This window comes from Rhipicephalus microplus, chromosome X (assembly GCF_043290135.1).
Source record: "Rhipicephalus microplus isolate Deutch F79 chromosome X, USDA_Rmic, whole genome shotgun sequence".
Classification (NCBI taxonomy): Eukaryota; Metazoa; Arthropoda; class Arachnida; order Ixodida; family Ixodidae; genus Rhipicephalus; species Rhipicephalus microplus.
The window spans coordinates 433448399-433469967 of record NC_134710.1 but is presented as its reverse complement, the minus strand read 5'-3'; the positions used below and the strand labels follow the sequence as shown (position 1 = coordinate 433469967).

The following is a 21569-nucleotide window of genomic DNA, read 5'->3' as shown; positions in this document are numbered from 1 at the left end:
TATATATATATATATATATATATATATATATATAGTGGGAGTAATAATTCAATGGGCCAGTTAGCCTTCTTGAAGGTATGGGATATGGCACAACGGGAGCGTTGTCACCAAGGATAAATATATTTATTTCCCAACAGTTTTGGGAGGGGATCTCCCTTCATCAGGGTATGAGTTATACTAACATGAACTTCCAAACTTCGTTGCTGCCGCGTCCCTCTCGCCTTGGAAGATGTTTGCGAGAGTGAGAGAGAACTAAAAAAAGAAAGAAAAGAAAAAAGAAAAAAAGAGAAGAAAAAAGATGAAAAGAGTGAAAGGAAAAAAAGAAAGGAAAGAAAGTAAACAAGAACCACATTCAGCACTGAGAACAAAACCAAACGTCCGTGTACGTCCACATCCGGTTCTAATCCCGTGCCGGTCAGTTCTCGGTATGGTGGCTAGAAAGGGAGGTGGCGTCAGCGCCCATGCGCCGCAGCAGGGAAAGCGATTCGTCGTTTCATGACACGGCCGCGGTAGCCAGGGTGGCGCTCCGGCCAGCTCTTCGATGCCTGTCGAAAGCGAAGCGAGGGGGTTGGCGCTGTTTCTTCCGTCGTTTGTTTACCGTTTCGCGCACGTGTTTCTTTGTGCCTTACAGGCTGAGTTCGTCGCTTTTTGTGTGACAAGTATGTCGCACAAACTTATTTCCAGTCAGTACTGAGTGCGGTGATCTAAAGCGCAATGAGCTCTGGCGTGAAACGGAAAGCGTTGCAGACGCACTGCTTCGCGCCCGGCTGTTCTTCGGGCTACGTCTCTGCGAGAAAGTCCGGTCGGAAAGTGTCGTTGTTTTCTGTGCCCAAAGACCCTGAACGCTTCAAAGCCTGACAGCGAGCAGTGCCACGTGCGGACAAACCACTGGAAGCAACCTCAGTTCTTTGTGAGCTGCATTTCGACGAACAGTACCTCGTGCGGTTTTTCACTCACACTATCAACGGTGAGACAGTGCGAATTCCTCGTGACTGACCTAAGCTCAGGGATAATGCAATCCCCACCGTTTATTCGAACGTCCCTGCGTATTTATCGAAGAAACCACCCCAGAAAAGAACGTCGAGGACGTCTACGGGGGGCCTACCTGCAAAGATTCCGTGGTGTGAAGGAAGCGCCTCTGTGCACGACAACGCTGCCGACTCCCATGAAGACGGAAGCTTTTCCAACTCTCCAACCGCGCTTGATATCACGAGTTGTGAACCACTAAGTGCCTATTGGGCGAAGCACAGGATCGCTGGGGCGGACAGTGCTACAGCATTCACAGTTTGTGCCATGAATAACGGTAACCTCGCCTTAGAAAAAGTCGTTCTCTTCACTGCAAACGAGTGCAGCGTTCAAGCGAAAGTTTCCGTTCAAGCCACGGTAGTGAAGAACGTACACGTCAGTAGCACTGCAATGGCGCAAGAGCTGCTTGCGGAAGCGGATTCTCTGATACCGTACAAAGGATTCGGCGAAAAGGGCGAGTTCGCTGCTAATCCCAAACGCCAAGAAAAGACCTGTGGTGGGAAGACTTTCAGCATGTCTTGCCCCGGAGTGGCACAAGAACTAGGCAAAGCCTGCCCACAGTGTAGATACCTAAGGAAGCTACTGCTCAACCAGGCCTCCTACAAACGAAGGAAGGCACATGCTTGCACCCGGCCCCTTTCATACAAGCTTAAGATTCGGAGCATGCAACTGAAGAGGACGAAATCGAAAATTCTAAGAGTGAAGTTGAACATCGAGAAACTAAAAAGGAAAAATGCAAGCGAAGATTCCTCGGTGTTTGTGGATGCCATCAAATCCCTGCCCTCAAAACAGCAGCAGCAGGTAAGAGCATGCCTAGCCGCGGGGAAGCGCAAAAGCACCAAAGGAATGAAATATGACTCTGAATGGGTGCTTGAGTGTGCAGTCAAGTGCATGAAGAGTCTACGGCTCTATGAGCACATAAGAAAGCATAAGATCATGGTTCTCCCTACACGTACGTGTGTTCGGCGCTACTTGAAGAAGTTCAGAAGTGGCTTTGGCCTCAGCAGCAAAGTTTTCGCTGCTGTAAAAGAAAAAAAAACAAAGTCGATGGACCCGTTTCAGTGCCACGGCGGCCTACTCATCGATGAAATGAAGCTATCGGAAAACTTGGGTCTTGCTTCGGATGGCAGCATTGAAGACTTCATTGACCTCGGTAAATTCACACCTGAAGCCGAGCGCTCACTTACATGTGATCATGGACTTGTGGTGATGTTCCAGCCCTTCAGAGGGAAGTGGCATCAGATTATTGGAGTATTTGCCACGCATAGCAATGTTAAAGCAGAGACTCTAGCCAAAATAATCCTTGAGTGTGTCATACTGTGCGAGAATGCTGGGCTCCCCGTGGATTTCGTAACGTGTGACGGAGCTTCATGGAATCGGGCCATGTGGCATTCCTTTGGTGTGGTTGGAACGAAGGAAAAAACTGTGTGCAGAAGAAAGCCCCCCAGTGACCCCGAGCGTTTCCTTTACTTTGTATCAGACTTCCCGCATCTCGTCAAATGCGTGAGGAACAGCTTTGTTCGCACAGGCTTTGAGCTTCCAGAAGGGCACGCTGATGTTGACGGTATAGACTGTGCCCGAAACTCTGATGAAAGTCGTAGCACCACGCTCAAGGCAATGCCACACGTCAGTAAGTCCGTGGTTCGGCCTACTGGTTTTGAGGCTATGAGGATCAACTACGCATTTTTGCTGTTCAGTGATGAAGTCCTCCGTGGCCTTTTTCTCTACAGGGAAGATATTGAAAAGAAACATGAAGACCAATCTCTTACTATCAACTTTGTAGAAAGGATGCGAAATCTTATTGAGGCCATGACTTCTAGGTGTAGTTCAGGTGCACTCAGGCCCGGCAATGCCCACAAAGCCTGCATTGAAAGCTTCTTGGCTTACTTGGACCTGTGGGAAAAAAAGTGTGAAAAAAAGTCTGAAAAAATGGGTCAGCTGGCTTCCTTAGCCAAACCACCGCAGAAGGACTTCGCGTCACGCTCTCAAGCACCCTACTCCTTCTGGAGTACTTGACAACGAAATTGAATTACAAGTACCTCACGACAAGCCGGTTGTGCCAAGATCCGATGGAAAGGGTCTTTGGGATTGTTAGGCAAATGTCTGGGTCTAATGATCACCCGTCGCCCAGCCAGTTCCTCATTTCCATTTTTACTCTGACCTTCCAAAATCTTGCCAAGTCACCATCACATACTAATGTGTCTTCAGGAGTGATAAGGAACCTGATAGACACCGAGGGTGCAATGGGCACCACGTCTCATAGGAGGATCGATGAACTGCTAGACATAGGCAACCTCTGTGAAGCACGTGAAGTCCTCAGCGGGTGTGGGCTTGACCACACTGACATGGTAGTGGAAGCCAGTGACTCAAGGCTCATCTATTACATTGGCGGCTATGTGGCAAGGAAAAGCATCGCAACCACAAAGTGCACCGACTGCTGTGCAAAGCTCCTGCGACAGAACGATAGGTCACTGCCAGCCGCAGCATGCCTCACCAATGCAGTGAACAGGGGTGGCCTGCTGCATCCATCAGCCAAGCTGAATGACCTGGTGACTTCGCTTGAGAACGCATTCACACGTTGCTTCAGCATCACGGAGATCAAAAGTGACAGTATCCTGGACTTGATCTCATTTTTGCAGTTGGCTAAGTTGACCGTTGTGGGCTGCCCCGACCACAACACGGAACTCACAAACAAGGTCATCAAATTCTACGTCTTCACCAGGCTGCATTTTCTTGTGAAAACTCAGAATGCCAGCCAAGGTGACAAGCGTAAGAAAATGAAGCTGCTAAAATTAAGAAGAGTGCTGTGAATTGAGTGGATTAGTTGCTTTTCCTCACTCTACTTTCAATGCAGCCTTTGTATGAGTTGTGTAAATATGTTCAAAAGTGATCACCATAGTGGAAAATGTATGAACATAACTGACTTTTTTTTCTTTCTTTTATTGGTTAAAGTGATGGGCTGCAGTCGCAGATACAGACGCTTTCTGTTTACGTGCAGTTATTGATTTCTTGTCAGTTGTTCGGATTGGAAAAAATAAATCGTTTTTTATGCTTTGTGTACTCATGCAAACAGCGGGTATGGTCTCTTCCTTGTATTTTATCGAAACTAACGTCGAGTGCAAAATGGGAAGTGTGGAGTAGAGCATGGAAGTCGGAAGCGAGGGATCACTGCCGTTCGGGATTGCATCGGTCATGCGTATCGAAATAGAACACTTCGACGTGCTCAGTACGAGTTCCGAAGTATATGCCACTTAAGGCCACTTGCGTGCTTAGTAAAATTAGACGCGCGTGCGGCGAACTTCTAATATGCGCTTCCGCCGCGCGCCCAGCCGTAGAGCGAGCGGCCGAGCGGGCATCGAACTACGACAAGCAGCGCCACCGTGCGCCAGGCATGAAACGGCGCATCGCTTTTGACCGGCCCTTGGCGTCACCTTCCCCTTCTAGCCACCATAGTTCTCGGCGTGGCGATAACTGACCGGCACGGGATTAGAACCGGATGTGGACGTGCACGGACATGTGGTTTTGTTCTCAGTGTTGACAGTGGTTCTTCCTCTTTTTTACTTTCTTTTTTTTCCTTTCACTCTTCTCATCTTTTTTCTTCTCTTTTTTGTTTGTTCTTTTCTTTCTTTTTTTTTAGTTCTCTCTCACTCTCGCAAACATCTTCCAAAGCGAGAGGGACGCGGCAGCAACTAAGAATGGAAGTTCATGTTAGTATAACTCATCCCCTGATTAAGGGAGGACCCCTCCCAAAACTATTGGGAAATAAATATATTTATCCTTGTTGACAACGCTCCCGTTGTGCCATATCCCATTATATATATATATACATATATATATATATATATATATATATATATATATATATATATATATATATATATATATATATATATATATATATATATATATATATATATATATATATATATATATATATATATATATATATATATATATATATATATATATATTCAAGGTACTCGGCTGCTGACCCGCAGGTCGCGGGTTCGATTCCCGGCTGCGGCGGCTGCATTTCTGATGGAGGCGGAAATGTTGTAGGCCCGTGTACTCAGATTTGGGTGCACGTTAAAGAACCCCAGGTGGTCAAAATTTCCGGAGCCCTCCACTACGGCGTCTCTCATAATCAAATGGTGGTTTTGGGACGTTAAACCCCACAAATCAATCAATCATCAATATATATATATATATATATATATATATATATATATATATATATATATATATATATATATATATATATATAAGTATATATATATATATATATATATATATATTTATATATATATATATATATATATATATATATATATATATATATATATATATATATATATATATATATATATATATATATATTGAGGACAGTGCAAATTGCAGCGCGGGCTACGTGGACCTCCATTGGTGCTTCTCAGTAGTTTGTCGTGGAGACAACTTATTGAAGCCGGTTGTCTTGCAGGCAAAAAAAAATGCTGACTTTATGAAGCCTTATACAAATAAAGCAAAGCACAAAAGCAATTATGTTCTCTCTCTTTCTTTCTCTTCCTTCAGCACAAGCAACCATTACTTCTTTTTAAAAGCTATTACGTCGCCACCCGTCATGAACAGATGTATTATCAAAGGAAAACGAGTATGCTCAAAACGACCAAGTGGGACACAGATAAACATGGAAGAACTAGAAATTTCATACGCATAGACAGACATGTGCAAGCAAAGTGGTCACATTGTCACGAACTAATATATTATAACGAGGCACGCGAAAAGTGGAACTCTTCATCAAATGAAAAACTTCGACATGTCGCTTACGCAAACATTGCCGGCAAGCAGTCATATGGTTGCAATGGCTGCATGTCCTCGTAACTGAGAAGTAATGTGCCCACAAGATTCAGAACTACAGGTGCACGTGTCCTTCGATGTAAACGCAATACGTGGGACAGATATAAGAAAGCGCTGTGCGAATGTCCAGCCAATAAATTGACCATCCATGTTAACGGTTTGACAATAACGTCAGGATTGTAGTCATTTCGAAAGGCGTGTCTTTCGCGTGCCGACGCATAGTATATATAGAGAGTAATGACGGGTGATTGGGAAACCCACTTTAGCCCCCCCCCCATTCATCCAATCATTAATTTAGTGGGTTGGATAAGAAAACCATGAAATAATTATATGAGGCTCGTCGTTGCGTAAGACTTTATATAATTCCCAAATTAGCAGGTGTTTTTAAAGCGCGCGTAAATCAGAAAAGCTAATGATGAACAAAGAAACGCTCAGTGATAATAAATAATTCAATATTGCCATATTGAAGAACAATTAATGGTTCATAAGTTTAAAAACTAATCTAAACGGATTTTTTTTTTGCCTTCGTGGAAATTCAGCCACCATTACCTGGTAACAGCAACACCCATTTCACGTCTCACAGACTTGATAGGAACAGACGAAGAGGGGGTGGTATTTTAGTTTTCGTGAAAGACAGCCTACCCTCCCAAACTGTGACAATCAGTACGAATTTTGAAATTCTTTGTGTTGAAATAATCCTTCCCACGTGCAAAAACATTCTTATAGCCTGTTACCGCGCACCCGACTGCGACCACTCTTTCACAGATGACCTTCAAAATGTTCTTTTTGATCTGACATCCCGGTTTCCTCACGCAAACTTCTTGCTTTGCGGGGACTTTAATTACCCTGATATTGACTGGGACAACTTGTGTGCTAATTCACGACAATCCAGAGATTTCCTCGAACTGTGTCTCCTTTTTAACTTATCACAATCAGTCACAATGCCAACTCGTGGCACAACCACTCTTGATCTTGTTCTTGTCTCCAACCCAGATTTAATTCAGTCTGTATCATGCATTCCCTGTCTGAGTGACCATAATGTTGTATTGTTTTCATTGTCCATTGCCTTACCTTCGCGAAAACCTTCGAAAAAATTAATACGCGACTTTAACAACGCCAACTTCTCGACGATTAACTCAGTACTTAATACGTTTTTGGTCTCCTTCCCCCAGTCTGCTTCTACCCGAACAGTTGACCAAAACTGGTTATTGTTCAAGCGGAAATTATTAACCCTTATCGATAACCACGTCCCCCTTATTCGTGTTCCAGGCGATGCTCCACGACCCTGGTATTCTAATCTCCTAAAGAAATAATCTCAAAAGAAAAAGCGTCTTTTTCGCGCTGCTAAAAACTTTGAGTCAATATCAAAATGGAACAGATATTTCGCATGCCTTCGTGAATACACTCACTCGTTGAAGCGCTCCAAAAAGAAATTTTTTCATGATGACTTGCTTAACATTGCCCGAACTAATCCAAAGAAGTTTTGGAAACTTCTCAACCCTAAAAATAACACGCACAATATATCCTTAACCAACTCCGATGGTTCTCACGTTCCTCTCCCACAGTGGGCGGACGTTATGAATACTTACTTCACTTCAGTCTTCACTTCTGAACCACTTCATAGTATTCCAGTCATGCCGAGATCTAATTTTTCACAAATGCTGCCGATTGACATTACCTCTGAAGGCATCAGCAATCTGATAAAGAAATTAAAAATATCCAGCTCCCCCGGACCTGACAATATTCCTGCCAAAGTTTTAAAGGCTACTAATAGCATTTCTAGCAAATTTTTGGAGATAATTTTTAAACAGTCCATTTCTGAAGGTTTCATCCCAGATGATTGGAAACTTGGGAAGGTTGTACCAGTTTTCAAGTCTGGCAAGCGATCTGACCCATCTATCTATCGCCCCATTTCACTAACGTGCATCGCTTGCAAACTTATGGAACACATAATATATTCACATGTTGCTCGTCACCTCGATGATCACTCTTTCTTTTTTCATAAGCAGCATGGTTTTCGTTCAGGGCTCTCATGCGAAACTCAACTTTTTGAATTTACGACTGATCTTCATCTCCTCCTTGATTCGTCATTTCAGACTGATGTTATTTTTGTCGACTTTTCAAAAGCCTTCGATCTCGTCCCTCACCAACGACTAATCAACAAACTTTCTTCACTTTCCCTCGATCCCCTGACCTTATCATGGATTAAGTGCTTCCTAACCCACCGGTCGCAATTCACTGTTATCGGTGGTGCCCATTCTGATACTACTCCAGTTCTCTGGCGTCCCTCAGGGCTCGGTTCTCGGCCCGCTCCTCTTTTTAATCTACGTAAATGACCTTCCTTCCGGCATTTCATCAACGGTTCGGCTTTTTGCTGACGATTGCGGCATCTACCGTCGTATATCAACTCCCGAAGATCAGCTAATACTACAGCAAGATTTACACATCATTGATAACTGGTGCACCCAGTGGATGATGAGGCCGAATACTTCCAAATGTAAGTTCCTGCCTGTCTCACGAAAACACACTAACCGTACTCATTAAACTCAACTGTGTTATCCCAAGCGGATTCTTACCGATACCTGGGTGTTGTAATTACAAGCAGACTAACCTGGACCGAGCATATTACCAAACTAGCTGCCGATGCCTCAAAAACTCTTGGCTATCTTAGGAGATCATTGTCATTATCACCTGCAAGCCTTCGCAAATTGGCCTTTGAAACTTTTGTTCGTACTAAAATGGAATACGCATCTGCAATTTGGAGCCCTCATCAGATATACCTTATTAACATTCTTGAATCCGTCCAAAATCGTGCCGCCAGATTCATCTCCGCAAATTACGACAAACGAGCAAGCATCAGTCAAATAAAATCATCCCTCGGTCTCCCTGTTTTGTCAGCTCGACGCAAAATTTCACGTCTCTGTCTCTTTCACAAACTTTACTACAGCTTTCCTCACCTACATGGCTCACTTTTACTTCCGCCTGTCCGAACATCTCGTCGCCTATTTGATTCCCTGAGTATCCAACGTCTGTTTGGTTCTACTAACGCTTTTAATAAATCATTTCTTCCTACGGCTATCGATGAGTGGAACGGTTTGACGGATGCTATTGTCAGCGAAAAAGTTGCTTTTAAATTTAGAGATTTATTACTAGCTACCCTTGACTCTTAATCGCTGTTTGTCTTTCCTTTGTTGTTTGTTCTCTGCCGCATGTATATTTTGGACCGCGAATTGACTGTTGAATATTTCGTTTGACATGCTCTGTTTTCTTTTTGTTTGTTGTTGCTACCTGTATGTTTTAGTAATTCAAAAACTGTAACCATGAACTGCATTTTCATTGAAATTTGTACTTGGATTGTTCCCCCCCCCCTTATGTAATGCCCCGAGAGAGGCCCTTAAGGGTAAAATAAATGATGATAATGAATTAACCCACCTCGACGTTCTTAGCAGCGCGACAATGATTTGCTGAGCTCCCAGGGGTTATAGTTACAATTGTATATCGGAAGAATATGGGAGGAGGCTGGCGGTGCGTCCAACCTTCCTCTATGTGTTCTTGTAGATATGGTATAGTGTTTCGCCCAGGTAATCTCTGCCCGCAAAGGCAAAACAACTTAAAATATTTGGATGTTCTTGCATACCTAAGAATCTGCCTTATGCGAAGCATGCGGAGCGAAGGTGACCGTGTTGCATTTTTTTATTGAGCGATACGTCATAAACTGACGCTAATTATGCGTAGAAATGCGTCACACACAGAGATATATGTTGAAGAGTTGCAGATTTTTATATAACCATTTGTTTGCATTTGCGCAATGATGCAAACTTGAACATGTTTATTAGCAACACCAAAAGCTGATATAGGCGCTGATGCTCGCGAGGATGCTGGCCCTCGACACTGCTACATAAGTCAACTTCGACGCATGGCAACTAATCAAAATTGACGTTAACCCGACGTGACTGCTCTATTGATGGAGTACTTACGTAATGTTTATAGAACTGTATGGGCACCACTGCAATCAATATTGTTGTATTACGAAGATTGCCGTCTATTTGAAAAGCAATTCTGAGACCTGGCGTAGCTCTGTGGTAAAATGCTTCATTGTCACGCAAAATTCCAGTTGGATTCCAGCTGGGACTATGACTTTTATTCTTTGAGTTCGTCGCGTCGACGCTACCAATGTCGGGTATTTTTTTAACGCTCGCGCATTAAAATTGCCCATGCTTGTTCTCGTCGTTCCTGGGTAGATATTAAGTGTCAATCACCTGTGGCACATACTCGCCCCTTCGTCTGTGCCACTGTCATGCGGTTAGTGTCACGCAACGGGATCGTGACATTATTCATGTCTTCCCCAGCGCGTCATATTTGTCAAACCATCTTACAATCCTATGCTAATTTTGGTTCCGTACGCGAAGTTATGAGGGTGACCAGATAGCACCCAAGTGTATACCGGCTAGATAGATAGATAAGCTTAAAGTAGCCGAAGTCCGTCAAGAAATTATTCGCATTTGATACATATAAAAGAAGCTTGCTTGACCATTTTGTATATGAAGAATTTTTTTTCCAAATATTACTACTTGTTTCGGAAATGTTGCTATTTTGAGTACTTCTATTAAATACATCTTCGCGTACTATAGCCACCCCAATGAAGCGCCTGCTGCCTAATTACTCGAGAGAAATATTTCCTTCAACATATCACCTGAAACGTTGAAACGTTTGCTTTAGCCTGTCGCCTGAAACATACTGATGTATGTTATGTCCGCGATACATACTGAGTACTCTTAAAGTTGCAGTTTGTGACGACAAGCGAGTAATGTGTGGTATTCCGGAGCCCGTAATTGGATTTTCTTCGAAAAAGCATTCCATAGGTTCATCTCCACTCGCATAATTACGCGGGAGCGAAATGACGAGTCGAGTTGCCCGTGCGAAATAAGGGTTTGGCTTGGTTTTCCCCGTACAGTTTCCAGGTCTGACAGCGATCCCTTTGAAGAGAGAAGAAGGAGCGCTAACGTTCATTACGTGTAGGGACTGGAACAGAGAAGCTTCCGAGTTTTGTACGTGTCAGCTCAAAAAGTTTTGTCGCGTTTGATACGATTCCGCTTCATATCTCACACATCTGCGTCAAATTTCTCACGCTATACAGCTGTTCGTGGAAGTTCAAAAGAAGTTTTCTAACTGCCAACTTTCGTCGCTCTTGAAACTGAAACGGATAAAGCGTAGTGGGCATAGGTGCGACAGCCTTCACGCCCTGCGTGAAAATATATGGGAAGAATGACGTGCGCTGTAACAAACTGACAAGATGAACAATCAGGGAGCTTAATTGTTGAGCTCTCGAGAGTTCCTCTTTCTCGCAATTCATTACGAATGAGCATTTACTTCTCTGAACCACAGAAATGATAAGTACCAGTTTATGATGCCATTCATATTTGCTGCAATATTCCAGCAATCTTTCTGATTATATCATTACTGCGAGCTTCGAGCATTCCCTAGAATTCTGTCTTGGTATTTAGTCATACATTGTGCATTCCTTAATTATTAATTCTTCATATTACCATCGCAAACCGAGTGCTCAAGTTCCAAGAAGTTCACGCAAGCAAGCATACAATGGGGTGAGCTAGTTCTACCACAATTGTCTTTGCTAAACACACAGAAAGCATGCATGACACTGTATAGGACTTTTACGAAAAAAAAATTACTCGAAAGTTGTTTGAATGCGTGCGTACGAACGTGTGCGTAACTTTTGGGGCCTGTGCGCGACGCAGTTTGCAGGAAACAGTTCGTCGCGTTGTTCACAGAAGGAAGCTTAACGGGAATCATAACAAAAGCGATGTACAGTAGCTTCAAGCACTCGCCGCCACTCGCAATCGCCTCATCTCGCACCGGTGGAACAGGCTTTAGATGATAACGCCACACGTAATGACAAGCAAAGGTGCAGTCCCTAAGCACCCACATTGCAATCAGTCGAGTCCCCACAATCATGGCGGCGACCACGTATTGTGTCTTTTTTTAGCGTCTGCTAGCCCAAAACCTGCCCAAAACCTCCTGTAGAGCTTCCACGACTAAAATGTCCTGGAAGCGTCTGGCGCACCTCGGCCTTCCCGCGGGTAGACAGAACTTTCAAACTCGAGGAAGACGAACGCCAACTGGAACTGCACCGCAGGGGTAGGGGTAACTTAACTCTGTCTAAAAGGTTTTTGATTATGTGTGTATAAGAAATATCATCTAATGCAACAAATCACACCTTGCTCTTAATGATGAAACAGCTATTGGTAATAAGATAGGACCCAAGCACTGCGTAGAATGCTTCTGGGCATAGTCTGTAGTTGAAATACGCTTTGACGCAACTAAATGTGCCTCACACTTTATGATGTGACAGATATTAGTGATTAGACTAAAAATGAGCCCTGTGTAGAAGGCTCTCGGGTGATCTATGTGGTAGAAATATCCTCTAATGCAACAAACCACACCTGGCTCTTAATCATGCAATATATATTGGTCACAAGATGGGACAATGCACTGTGTAGACTGATTCTGGGCATTTTCTGTAGTCAAAATATGCTCTGACGCAACTAACTGTCTCACAATTCATGATGTGACAGATATTGGTCATGGGACTACAATTGAGCTCTGTGTAGAAGACTCTCGGATGATATCTGCGGTAAAAATATCCTCTGTTGCAACAAACCACACCTGGCTCTTAATAATGCAACAGACATTGGTAATAAGAAATGACCCAAGCACTGCGTAGAATACTTCTCGGCATAGTCTAGTTTAAATACACTCTGACGCAACTAACTGTGTCTCACACTACATGATGTGACAGATAATGGTCGTAATACTGTAACCGAATGCTGTATAGAGGACTTCTGGACTTTGTAGTCAAAATAATCTGAAAAAAATAAACCACAGCCTAAACTTCATGAAGTCACAAATATCGGTCATAGCAATGCAGCTGAACATTATATGGAAGGCTTTTGAACGTTTTCTGCAGCCAAAATGTTCTCTAATGCAACATACCACCGGGAAAATCTTGAAGTGAGAAATTTAAGTAATAAAACTGCGATGGATCCCAGTGTATCAGGCTTTTGGGTGATGTTTGTGTTATAAATATCCTTTAATAAAACAAAGAACACCTGTCTCTTATTTATTCAATAGATACTGATCATGACTTTGCGCGTTTTCTATGTTATAAATATGCTCTAACGCAACTAACTGCGCCGGACACTTCATGATCTGACAGATATTGGCCATGAGACTGAAATTGAACTCTGTATGGAAGACTTCTGGACGTGTTCTGTACTCAATGTATTCTGTTAAGTGACAAGCTCACCCAACTCTTCATGAAGTCACACATATCGGTCTTAATATTTCAACTTAGCTCTATATAGGAGGCTTTTGAACGTTGTCTGCAGCCTAAATATTCTGCAATGCAATAACCCACACCTTATGCTCCATGATGTCACAGATTTAGGTCATAAAACTACAATTGTGCCTTCTGTGGAAGGCTTTTGAATGATGTCTGCGTTATAAATATTCTCTAATTCCACATAATGATACAAGAGATGTTTGCCATAAGATAGGAACCAAGCCCTGCTTATAATGCCTTTGAGCATTTTTTGTAATCAAAATATCCTCTAAGGAAACTAACGGTGCCTGAGCCTTCATGATGTCACAGATAATGGTCCTCAGACTGCAACTAAATCCTGTAGTCAAAGTATTCTCTAAAGCGACGAACTGCAACTAACACTTCATCAAGTCACATATATCAGTCATATGATTGCAATTGAACCCTGTGCGGAAGGCGTTGAATGCTGTCTGCAGCCAAAATGTTTTTTAATGCAATAAACCACACCCGAGACTTCATGATGCAACAGATATCGGTCATCATATCGCAACCGAGCACTGCGTGAAATACTTTCGGATGTATCTTTATTTGGATAATTTTGAAATACGGCAGCCCAATGTGAGGCTACTCTAGTTGGGGTGTACATAAATACAAAATGAAAGCATTTAAATAGCAATAGGTGCGCCAACAGAAACAAATATCGCTACCTCTTAAGTGCAGCACGGTAAAAATGAGAGAAATAGAACGTTAATATCATACAGATGCCTCCAAAAAGTCACACACTGGTATCACAAACTAAACCAGGTAGATCTTTCCAGTGTCTCATAAAATTATTTCAATGCATCAAAGAGTGCTAAAAATGGCTCTAAGTTAGATTGCGATTGCAGATCAGTGGCGTGATGAAGGCTTTAACTCTTTCTTGGTAGTTTATTTAGAGCTAAGTCACAAGAGAGGGCGCAGTTCACAAGACTTTCTACCACCAGTGCCGGGAGAAACTTCCTGAAAGAGCTTGGAGTTCACCCGACAGAAATCGATACCAGCTACTGCAGCGCTCCTCGATAACAGAGAGAGCGTTTCACCGTGGCGCCCATACCTCGTAATGTCCACCCTGAATACAATGTAGGCGGACGACGGGCTAGGGCTAGAGCCCTTCTGGAGAGCGCCCATGCACATGCTCAGAGTTGCTGCTTTGTTGATGTTGCATGGTACCCAAACGGAAAAGCATACGTTGCAGTCAATGTTGACCAAGATAGCATTGCTACGAACTCCTTGGCGGTGCAGACCACCACGACCGAGGTTGCCGAACAGGTCGCGATAGCCTTGTCCCTGCTGAACGACGGCAGAAAAACAATATACATCTTTTCAAGTTTTCACGACAGGGTGTCATCATATTGAAAGGCGCGCCGTCTAACGTGCAAGTTGGGCGTAATAGCCATCATTGGCTGTGCGTACGCGAGCTGATGCTTTATTCATTAGTGTGAGATCCCTGCAACAGCCTGTGTTCGCTGATATTTTGTTCGTTTAGACTATATTGTTTGAATTTGTCAGTGCCACTGACTGATTCGCCACCTTCCGAACTATTCAAGAGCGCGCATTCGTGCTAGCGAGGCAAGAATGAGCTCCGCGTCTGCAGAATGCAGCGTGTCGTCGTCGGTACCAGATTCATCAAGACGTGAAGTGTCAGTAACTGGTAAGCCGAGTGTCATTTGTTTTCCTTAATCTGTTTACCGCTTTTATTTGACGGCGCCGCGAACGAGCACTTGCTCTGTGCTCGCTCCCGACGGGAAAGCTACAGCACTAAACATATGGCTATCCTACTTGTTCGCAGATACCTTGACCTACGCCCACCCCGACGATATCGAAGACTGAGCCGAGGACACGCGCGAGTGGCCACAAATAGGACAACTGAACATTGCCTATCACCTCGTAGAGGCAAAAGCGTGCGACCTTCGCCAGATGTGCAACTACAAGGCATTAGAGTCATATAACTACGTGCAATCTGGCAGGGTGGGCCAGTTGCTGGCACACAAAGTGAACGACGATGTTGTGCTAGTAAAGGGGTCGGTGACACCATTGCAAGCAGTGAATAGCAGGCCCCATCCCGCGTGAATTTCCGCGAGGCCTTCTGGTGAGGTCCTGCGCGCTGGCTGCACGTGCGCAGCCGGACAAGCCAGAGTATGCAGCCACGTCGGCACTATCCTATGGAAAATAGAAAGTGCTGTCTCACGCGGCCTCACCGGCAGAGCGTGCACAGATATTGCTGCTGCATGGAATAAAGCAACAAAACGTAACGTTGAGCACTCAACAATTGAAGAGATAAATTTCAAGTTTCCCCGGACTGCTGTTGACCCCGACCTCGTGGCAGAGCGTCGGCCGCGAAATATCCTCGTGCCATTGCGGAGAGAAGAAATACAAGCATTACATTGTCACTCGGGTTACCAGGGGCTGTTCAACGTTCCGGGTAAGCCGAAAGTGTTACTCGTACATTCGTGTCAAAGACGAGATAAGGAGATCAAGAGGTGCAATGAGAGCCAGCTGAACCTGCTTTTTTACCTGGCCTGTGGGGCGGTGGAGCAAATTTTATTTATTGTAGACCTGTTCACTACTTCAGTTTCCATGGACACAGTTTTGAAGTTCTGTTAACAGAAATTTGGTGTTCCCATAACTTTCCAGCCTGGCTCATTAACATGAGGAATGTGATTTGTTGTTCAATCTGTAAAGCTAAGTAGCATTCTTGGAGCACTGTGTTGTAGCAGCAATAGGTTTGCCTTTTTTTAGGGTCGCTACTGTATGAAACGCTCAATGCTCCACCGCGACCACCCAGAACTCGGGCTGCCCAGCCTATTCTGAATCCCCCCCCCCCCCCCGATGACGTTGACACTCTACCGACCAGCTGTGCCCCTTGCAACAAATTTTATGAAGAGTTGGCCACGTTGTCGTTCAGAGCTGCAGCTTCACTTGAGGAGTGCACGAGAAGCCAGACCACAGCCATTTGGCATGCTGCAAGGCGCATTCGCCTTACAGCATTCAACGTAAAAAGAGTGCCGAAGAGGAGCTCGCCATCCTGCACAGATGCTTTCAACTCAATTTTGAGCTCCAGCTTTTCAGGAAACGCGGCCACTAAGCATGGGCAGAGGTATGAGGATGTTGCTCGCAGGCAGTTCACAAAGAAGACTGGCCTTGCTGTTACACTGTGTGGCACAGTCATGTGCCGTGACATTCTCTGGCTGTCGGCGTCCCCAGATGGTCTTTTGAACAGTTTTCAGGCGGTGCTGAAAATCAAGTGCCCATACGTAATTGACTGCGTGGAAATGGTAAATGAAGGCAACTACGATGTGAAGTCTGCTCCAGGTAATTCCTTGCCGAAGGTGGCCCTAATGGCTATTATGCACAAGTGCAATTCCAGATGTTTTGCACGAGACGGAAGCTTTGCTACTTTTATGTCTGGAGCGTGAAGAGTGATATAGTGGTCCAAGTACCACTATATCACAAAATAAAAAAAATTTTGTCACAGCCTGCATGCCAAGGCTCAAGACATTTTATTTTACAGAGCTGCTTCCAGAAGCAAAGAGGCGGTATGCAAATAAATCACTACCAATTTCCACCGATTAGGTTAGCATTTGCAAACTGTAATGTTCATTCGATATTAGATAGATAGGTGGAAGTTTGCAAAATGTAGGCTTTTACGTTTATGTCAGCTCACTGGGCTGATGTACCATCACTGAATTGCATGTGTTTTCATTGTATGTTTGAAAGCATTGAATGTAGTTGGCTGAAATTTGTAAGAACTTACTTTTCTGATTGCCACAAAATTTTTGTGTAACACTGCATTGTAAACTGAATGTCAACATGTAGCTGATTGACACAGGTCATTGCATCTGTGTTAACATGTCATGGCAGTACAGGGCACGCCTTAAGAACCATCTTTTTTTTCACATGCACGCTTTGAAACAAAATGTCATGAGCTCTTGTCAAAATGTCGTCCTCAACAGTCATATTTGTCCTGTATGCGGTTCCCAGTTGGGTAAAGTGAACCAATCTTGGTTTTGGTATAAATTTATAAACTGTAAAAAAATAGGGCAACTGATTTGAGAACCTTGTTTATGAAAAATTGTACAGCCCAATAACTCTCAGAAAAGTATTTGACTTGGTCAGTATTATTTTTTTGTTCTTTCTTGCTATTGAGCACACTAATTTTCACGCACTATGGAGTGCCTTCTAGCTAATATGCCTGTAAATGTCCCATGAAAACTTCAAGAGTTTTTTTTTTATTCCGAGCATAGTAACTGGCATGATTTTGCATTGAACTGTAGCTATCATAGCCTTGCATTTGTGTTTTGATTCATCTGTTCTGCCCGAGCACGAGTGTAGCTGCACATGCCAGGCATGATGTCTTCATATGTCTGCTATTTTGTCAGCAGGCCATACCATTTTTCTTTTCATTAGTGTCAAACACAGGTTATTGGTTGCCATGAGTCCTCATTGTGCGCTTGTATATTGCACATAACCATTCCAGACATACATAGTTCATCTCTTGCATGAGTATATTGTGTGTCATTTTGTATATATTGCACGCATCCTTCTAATAGCGCCATTGTATTCAGTGTAAAACATGAGATAGTGTTGTTCATAACTCCTGTGTAACAGTGCATCCTGTCCCGAGACTGCCTTGATTGTTGAAAATTTTGCTTATCACAATCTCGGGCAAGGTAATTCTACAACTAATCGCAGCACTCCTTTTCTGGAAGCGTGCCTGAAAACAAACACGTAACTGCTTATGTGATGGACACTACTGACTGCTGCAAAGCTTCCTGCTTGTTTGCATTGAGAAATTCAGCGAAATATTACTCTTTTTTTCCATAGGTCCAGCGGTCGTACTGTCTTACTAGTTACAGATGCCAAATGTTTGTTGCCCCAGACTACTTGCAAGTGGTTGCATGTCTCCATGCCTTCAGTCACTACACCGAGAACAAATAGGCACCATTTTTTGACTATTCATTAGGTTGGGCTCAGTGCCAGTCTGCTTTACTCATTAGACCAAAACTCGAGTATGCGTCTTCTGTTTGGGACCCCGGCCTAAAGACATTAAAAACCATTATTGAGTTCGTTCAGAATCCATCAGCACGTTTTATTATGTCAAACTATTCCCGCTCAGCTAGCGTTTCCTTAATGAAATCAGATCTCGGACTTCTTGATTTGCAGCTTAGAATAAAAATTTCTGATCTCGACCTTTTTCAAAAAAAATCTTCACTTGAACACTTCAATTAAATAGCAGCTCAATTTTTTCATTTTTATTGCAGCATTAATCCTTGAGAATTAAATAGGTTCTTCTACACTGTCTTCGTGTGCTAATCAAGCAGCTGCATTGGCATGTTCGTTGCCCGATATGCCACAGTGACTTGGAAGCCACTGAAACGTGATTTCGTGTCTTTCGTCGAAGAAGTGGTGGAGCCGCTAATTTTCAGCATTAGTTGTTCATGAGGCTCCCGGCATAAGGTGAATACCAAACACTGTATTGCTGCCTTGTAGTACGTGAAAACGCTCCATTTTTCGGCTTCTCGGTGTTTAATGACTTCAACTGCACTACGTAGAGCAGCAAGGTGCGCAGCTGGCAATGTCGTCTGGTGGGATAGCCGAATCTTCGTCGTCCTTGCAGGAAATATCACTGACCCTGCAGACCCATCCACTGTAGTTGAAAAGTCAGTATATAGATGGTTATGCTCACTGTACTCGTACAACAGGAGAAGAGAACGCTGCTTTAGTGCTGAAGACGACAGCTTTGTTTTGGAGGACCATATGCATGGAACCATGAGTTGAACCTCTGGAAAAGTCTGACACCATAGGGGAGTTGCAAATGTGGATGGAGTTGTATATCTCGTAGGTATGCGTGTACGATATACAAGACTGTCTGGCAAAATGAGGCGTAACGTCGGTCTTCTGGTAGCAAGGCTAGATGATGGGCAGGGGGGCAGGCAAGATGTCTCACGTGTGCTCTGAGTGCTTTCATTACGATATGCATCTTTAGCAGGTGGTCATTTGCAATCGCATACGTCTCAGCTACTGACGAACATCACGGTAGCCCTGGACAAACTCGCAGAGCAAAAGTTTGGATGCTTTCGAGTGTGTGAATGCTGGTTCTGCAGGTATTGGTCAGAACAGACAAGCTATGTTGAAAATAGCAGAGAAAAAGTGTCTTCTACAATTGCATCATTGCATATATTGAGGTCCCCCAAGTTTTTCCTCCAAGATACTTGAAATAAGTTAGCAATGTCTGTCAGCCGCTTCTTCAAGTAGGCCACATGTAGGCCACAGCAGAGTTCTCCATCGATGAATGCACCTAGAAATCTGTGTCCTGACATATGGTATGACTTGGCCATCGATACATAAAGCGTATGAGAGGTCTCATTGGCTTTCGACTAGAAGCTATTCATCCGAATTTCGATGGCGAGATCTTCAGACCCTGTTCATTGAGGTACACCGATAACGTCTCAGCTTTCTGAAGCTTCACGCGTACTTGAGAGGTGATAAGAAAAGTTGCTATCTCTTTAGTGGCCTTTGAAGTTATGTACAGTCATGATTTGCTGCTCTACTCATGAGCACTTTTTTAGTTTGCAATCAGGCCTCGCCGTGGTGATCTAGCGGCTAAGGTACTCAGCTGCTGACCCGCAGGTGGCGGGATCGAATCCCGGCCGTGGCAGCTGCATTGTCAATGGAGGCGAAAATACTGTAGGCCCGTGTGCTCAGATTTGGGTGCATGTTAAAGAACCTCAGGTGGTCGAATTTTCCGGAGCCCTCCCTACACTACAGCATCTCTCATCATCATATGGTGGTTTTAGAACTTTAAACCCCACTTATCAACCAGTCAATTAGTTTGCGATCAGTGCACCCTTCAAATTGCATAGTACAGCACAAACAAGCACCATCTTGCCAATACTCTTCTTCAATTTGATGGGCAATGCTTGTTAATTTATTCTGTAGGTCTTGATTCTATTAATTGCTCGTTCTACGTGTATACGCAATGAAACGATCCTCCTTGATCTGGTGACGTCTCCTTCGGAGAGCTGAGGCCTCTCTGTGGGAGAAATGCATCGTTATCTAACATGTTTTCAACCACAACAATAATCAAGCGTTAGCAGTTCATTCCTTACCTTTTGTAAAGGTCGGCATATTCAGGTTGACTCCTTGCAGCTCAAGGTTTCGGCTTTGGCTGAATCCTCTGTCTGCCATAATCTCATCACCATGACCCAGGAGGTTTTCAATACCACAGTCGGCAGTTATAAATTTGCCAGACGCTCGTCCTCCGACCACATTGGACACATACATGATGCAGCCATTTGGCGCAATGGCCACCAAGAATTTAACAGTGTTGTGCGCCTTATATTTGCTATATGTCTGTGCTCGAGGCATCAGCTTCATTGGTCTATGCAGAAAAACCTCTGTGCAGTCAATGATGCATGTCGTCCCTTCATAATCGCTTGTAATGAAAGAAGGTGACATGCTGTTTTTTATGGTCTCTCTTGGTAACGAGAGGACCACTTATTTTATTACGTTGCATAGCGCAAACAACGTATGCTTCACAATGCTGTGCACAGAGGCAACTGGTTTTTCAAAAATTCTGGACAAATGCCCATAGAGGAGCCCTAAGCACAGTCTCGTTAGGGTCATCAACCTTTGATCCTCAACACGAATGTTGAATCTCTTGGTTCTTTCAACTGTGATGGCCTTTGCCAATTCCTTAAATACCTATATCTGCTCATACGCCGGTGTAAAAAAGGAAGTGAGCTTCTGTGAGGGTTGGTGCGAAAATTTTGCACTTCTTAGAGGCTGGAACAGTCCTTGCATAGTTATAGTCTTCTGCCATCATAGTTTCCCACTGTGTCCACTGTTTTTTTCTTGTAACCTGTTTCCAGAAACAGGAGATATTGATGAGCTACTGCTTCTGAACAAGCAGAACCACAGAAAGAGAAAGACCAAATAAACAGGCTAATGCCCTGCCTTTCATCTTGAAAGCACATTAAAGATAATGTTTTTGATGTGGAAATAATTAACCTTTGACTTCTTTGAAGTTCAATAGTATATACTTTTTACTAGGATTCTGTTGTCTTAAGTGCGATTTCATATCTACAGTCACATGACAGAGAGTAAGCATAGCAACTGCTTTTTACAAACAGCTCATAACTAACAGAATAGTGTTGGCCACCTGAATTTTCAAATTCTTACATGTAAAGAATTTACACATGTTTCGCAGTGAAGCTGTTTCAGTTGGCTGTATTTTGTGTGATGTTACCTGAAACACACCATGAACTGGCATGTGCTCACTTTGTCATAATCGCGATTGCTCCTAAAACAA

The 21569-nt window shown here is 43.6% G+C and overlaps 1 protein-coding gene across 1 annotated transcript; it reads right to left on the bottom strand.

Annotated features, from left to right (window-relative positions):
- Positions 1-20181: 20181 nt before the first annotated feature.
- Positions 20182-21113, bottom strand: LOC119161702 (uncharacterized). Its single transcript, XM_075876924.1, has 2 exons — positions 20368-21113; positions 20182-20291 (listed from the first exon to the last, which is right to left on the bottom strand). Exons 1-2 carry the CDS (start codon positions 20714-20716, stop codon positions 20182-20184), a joined length of 459 nt encoding a protein of 152 aa, XP_075733039.1. The 5' UTR covers positions 20717-21113.
- Positions 21114-21569: the final 456 nt, after the last annotated feature.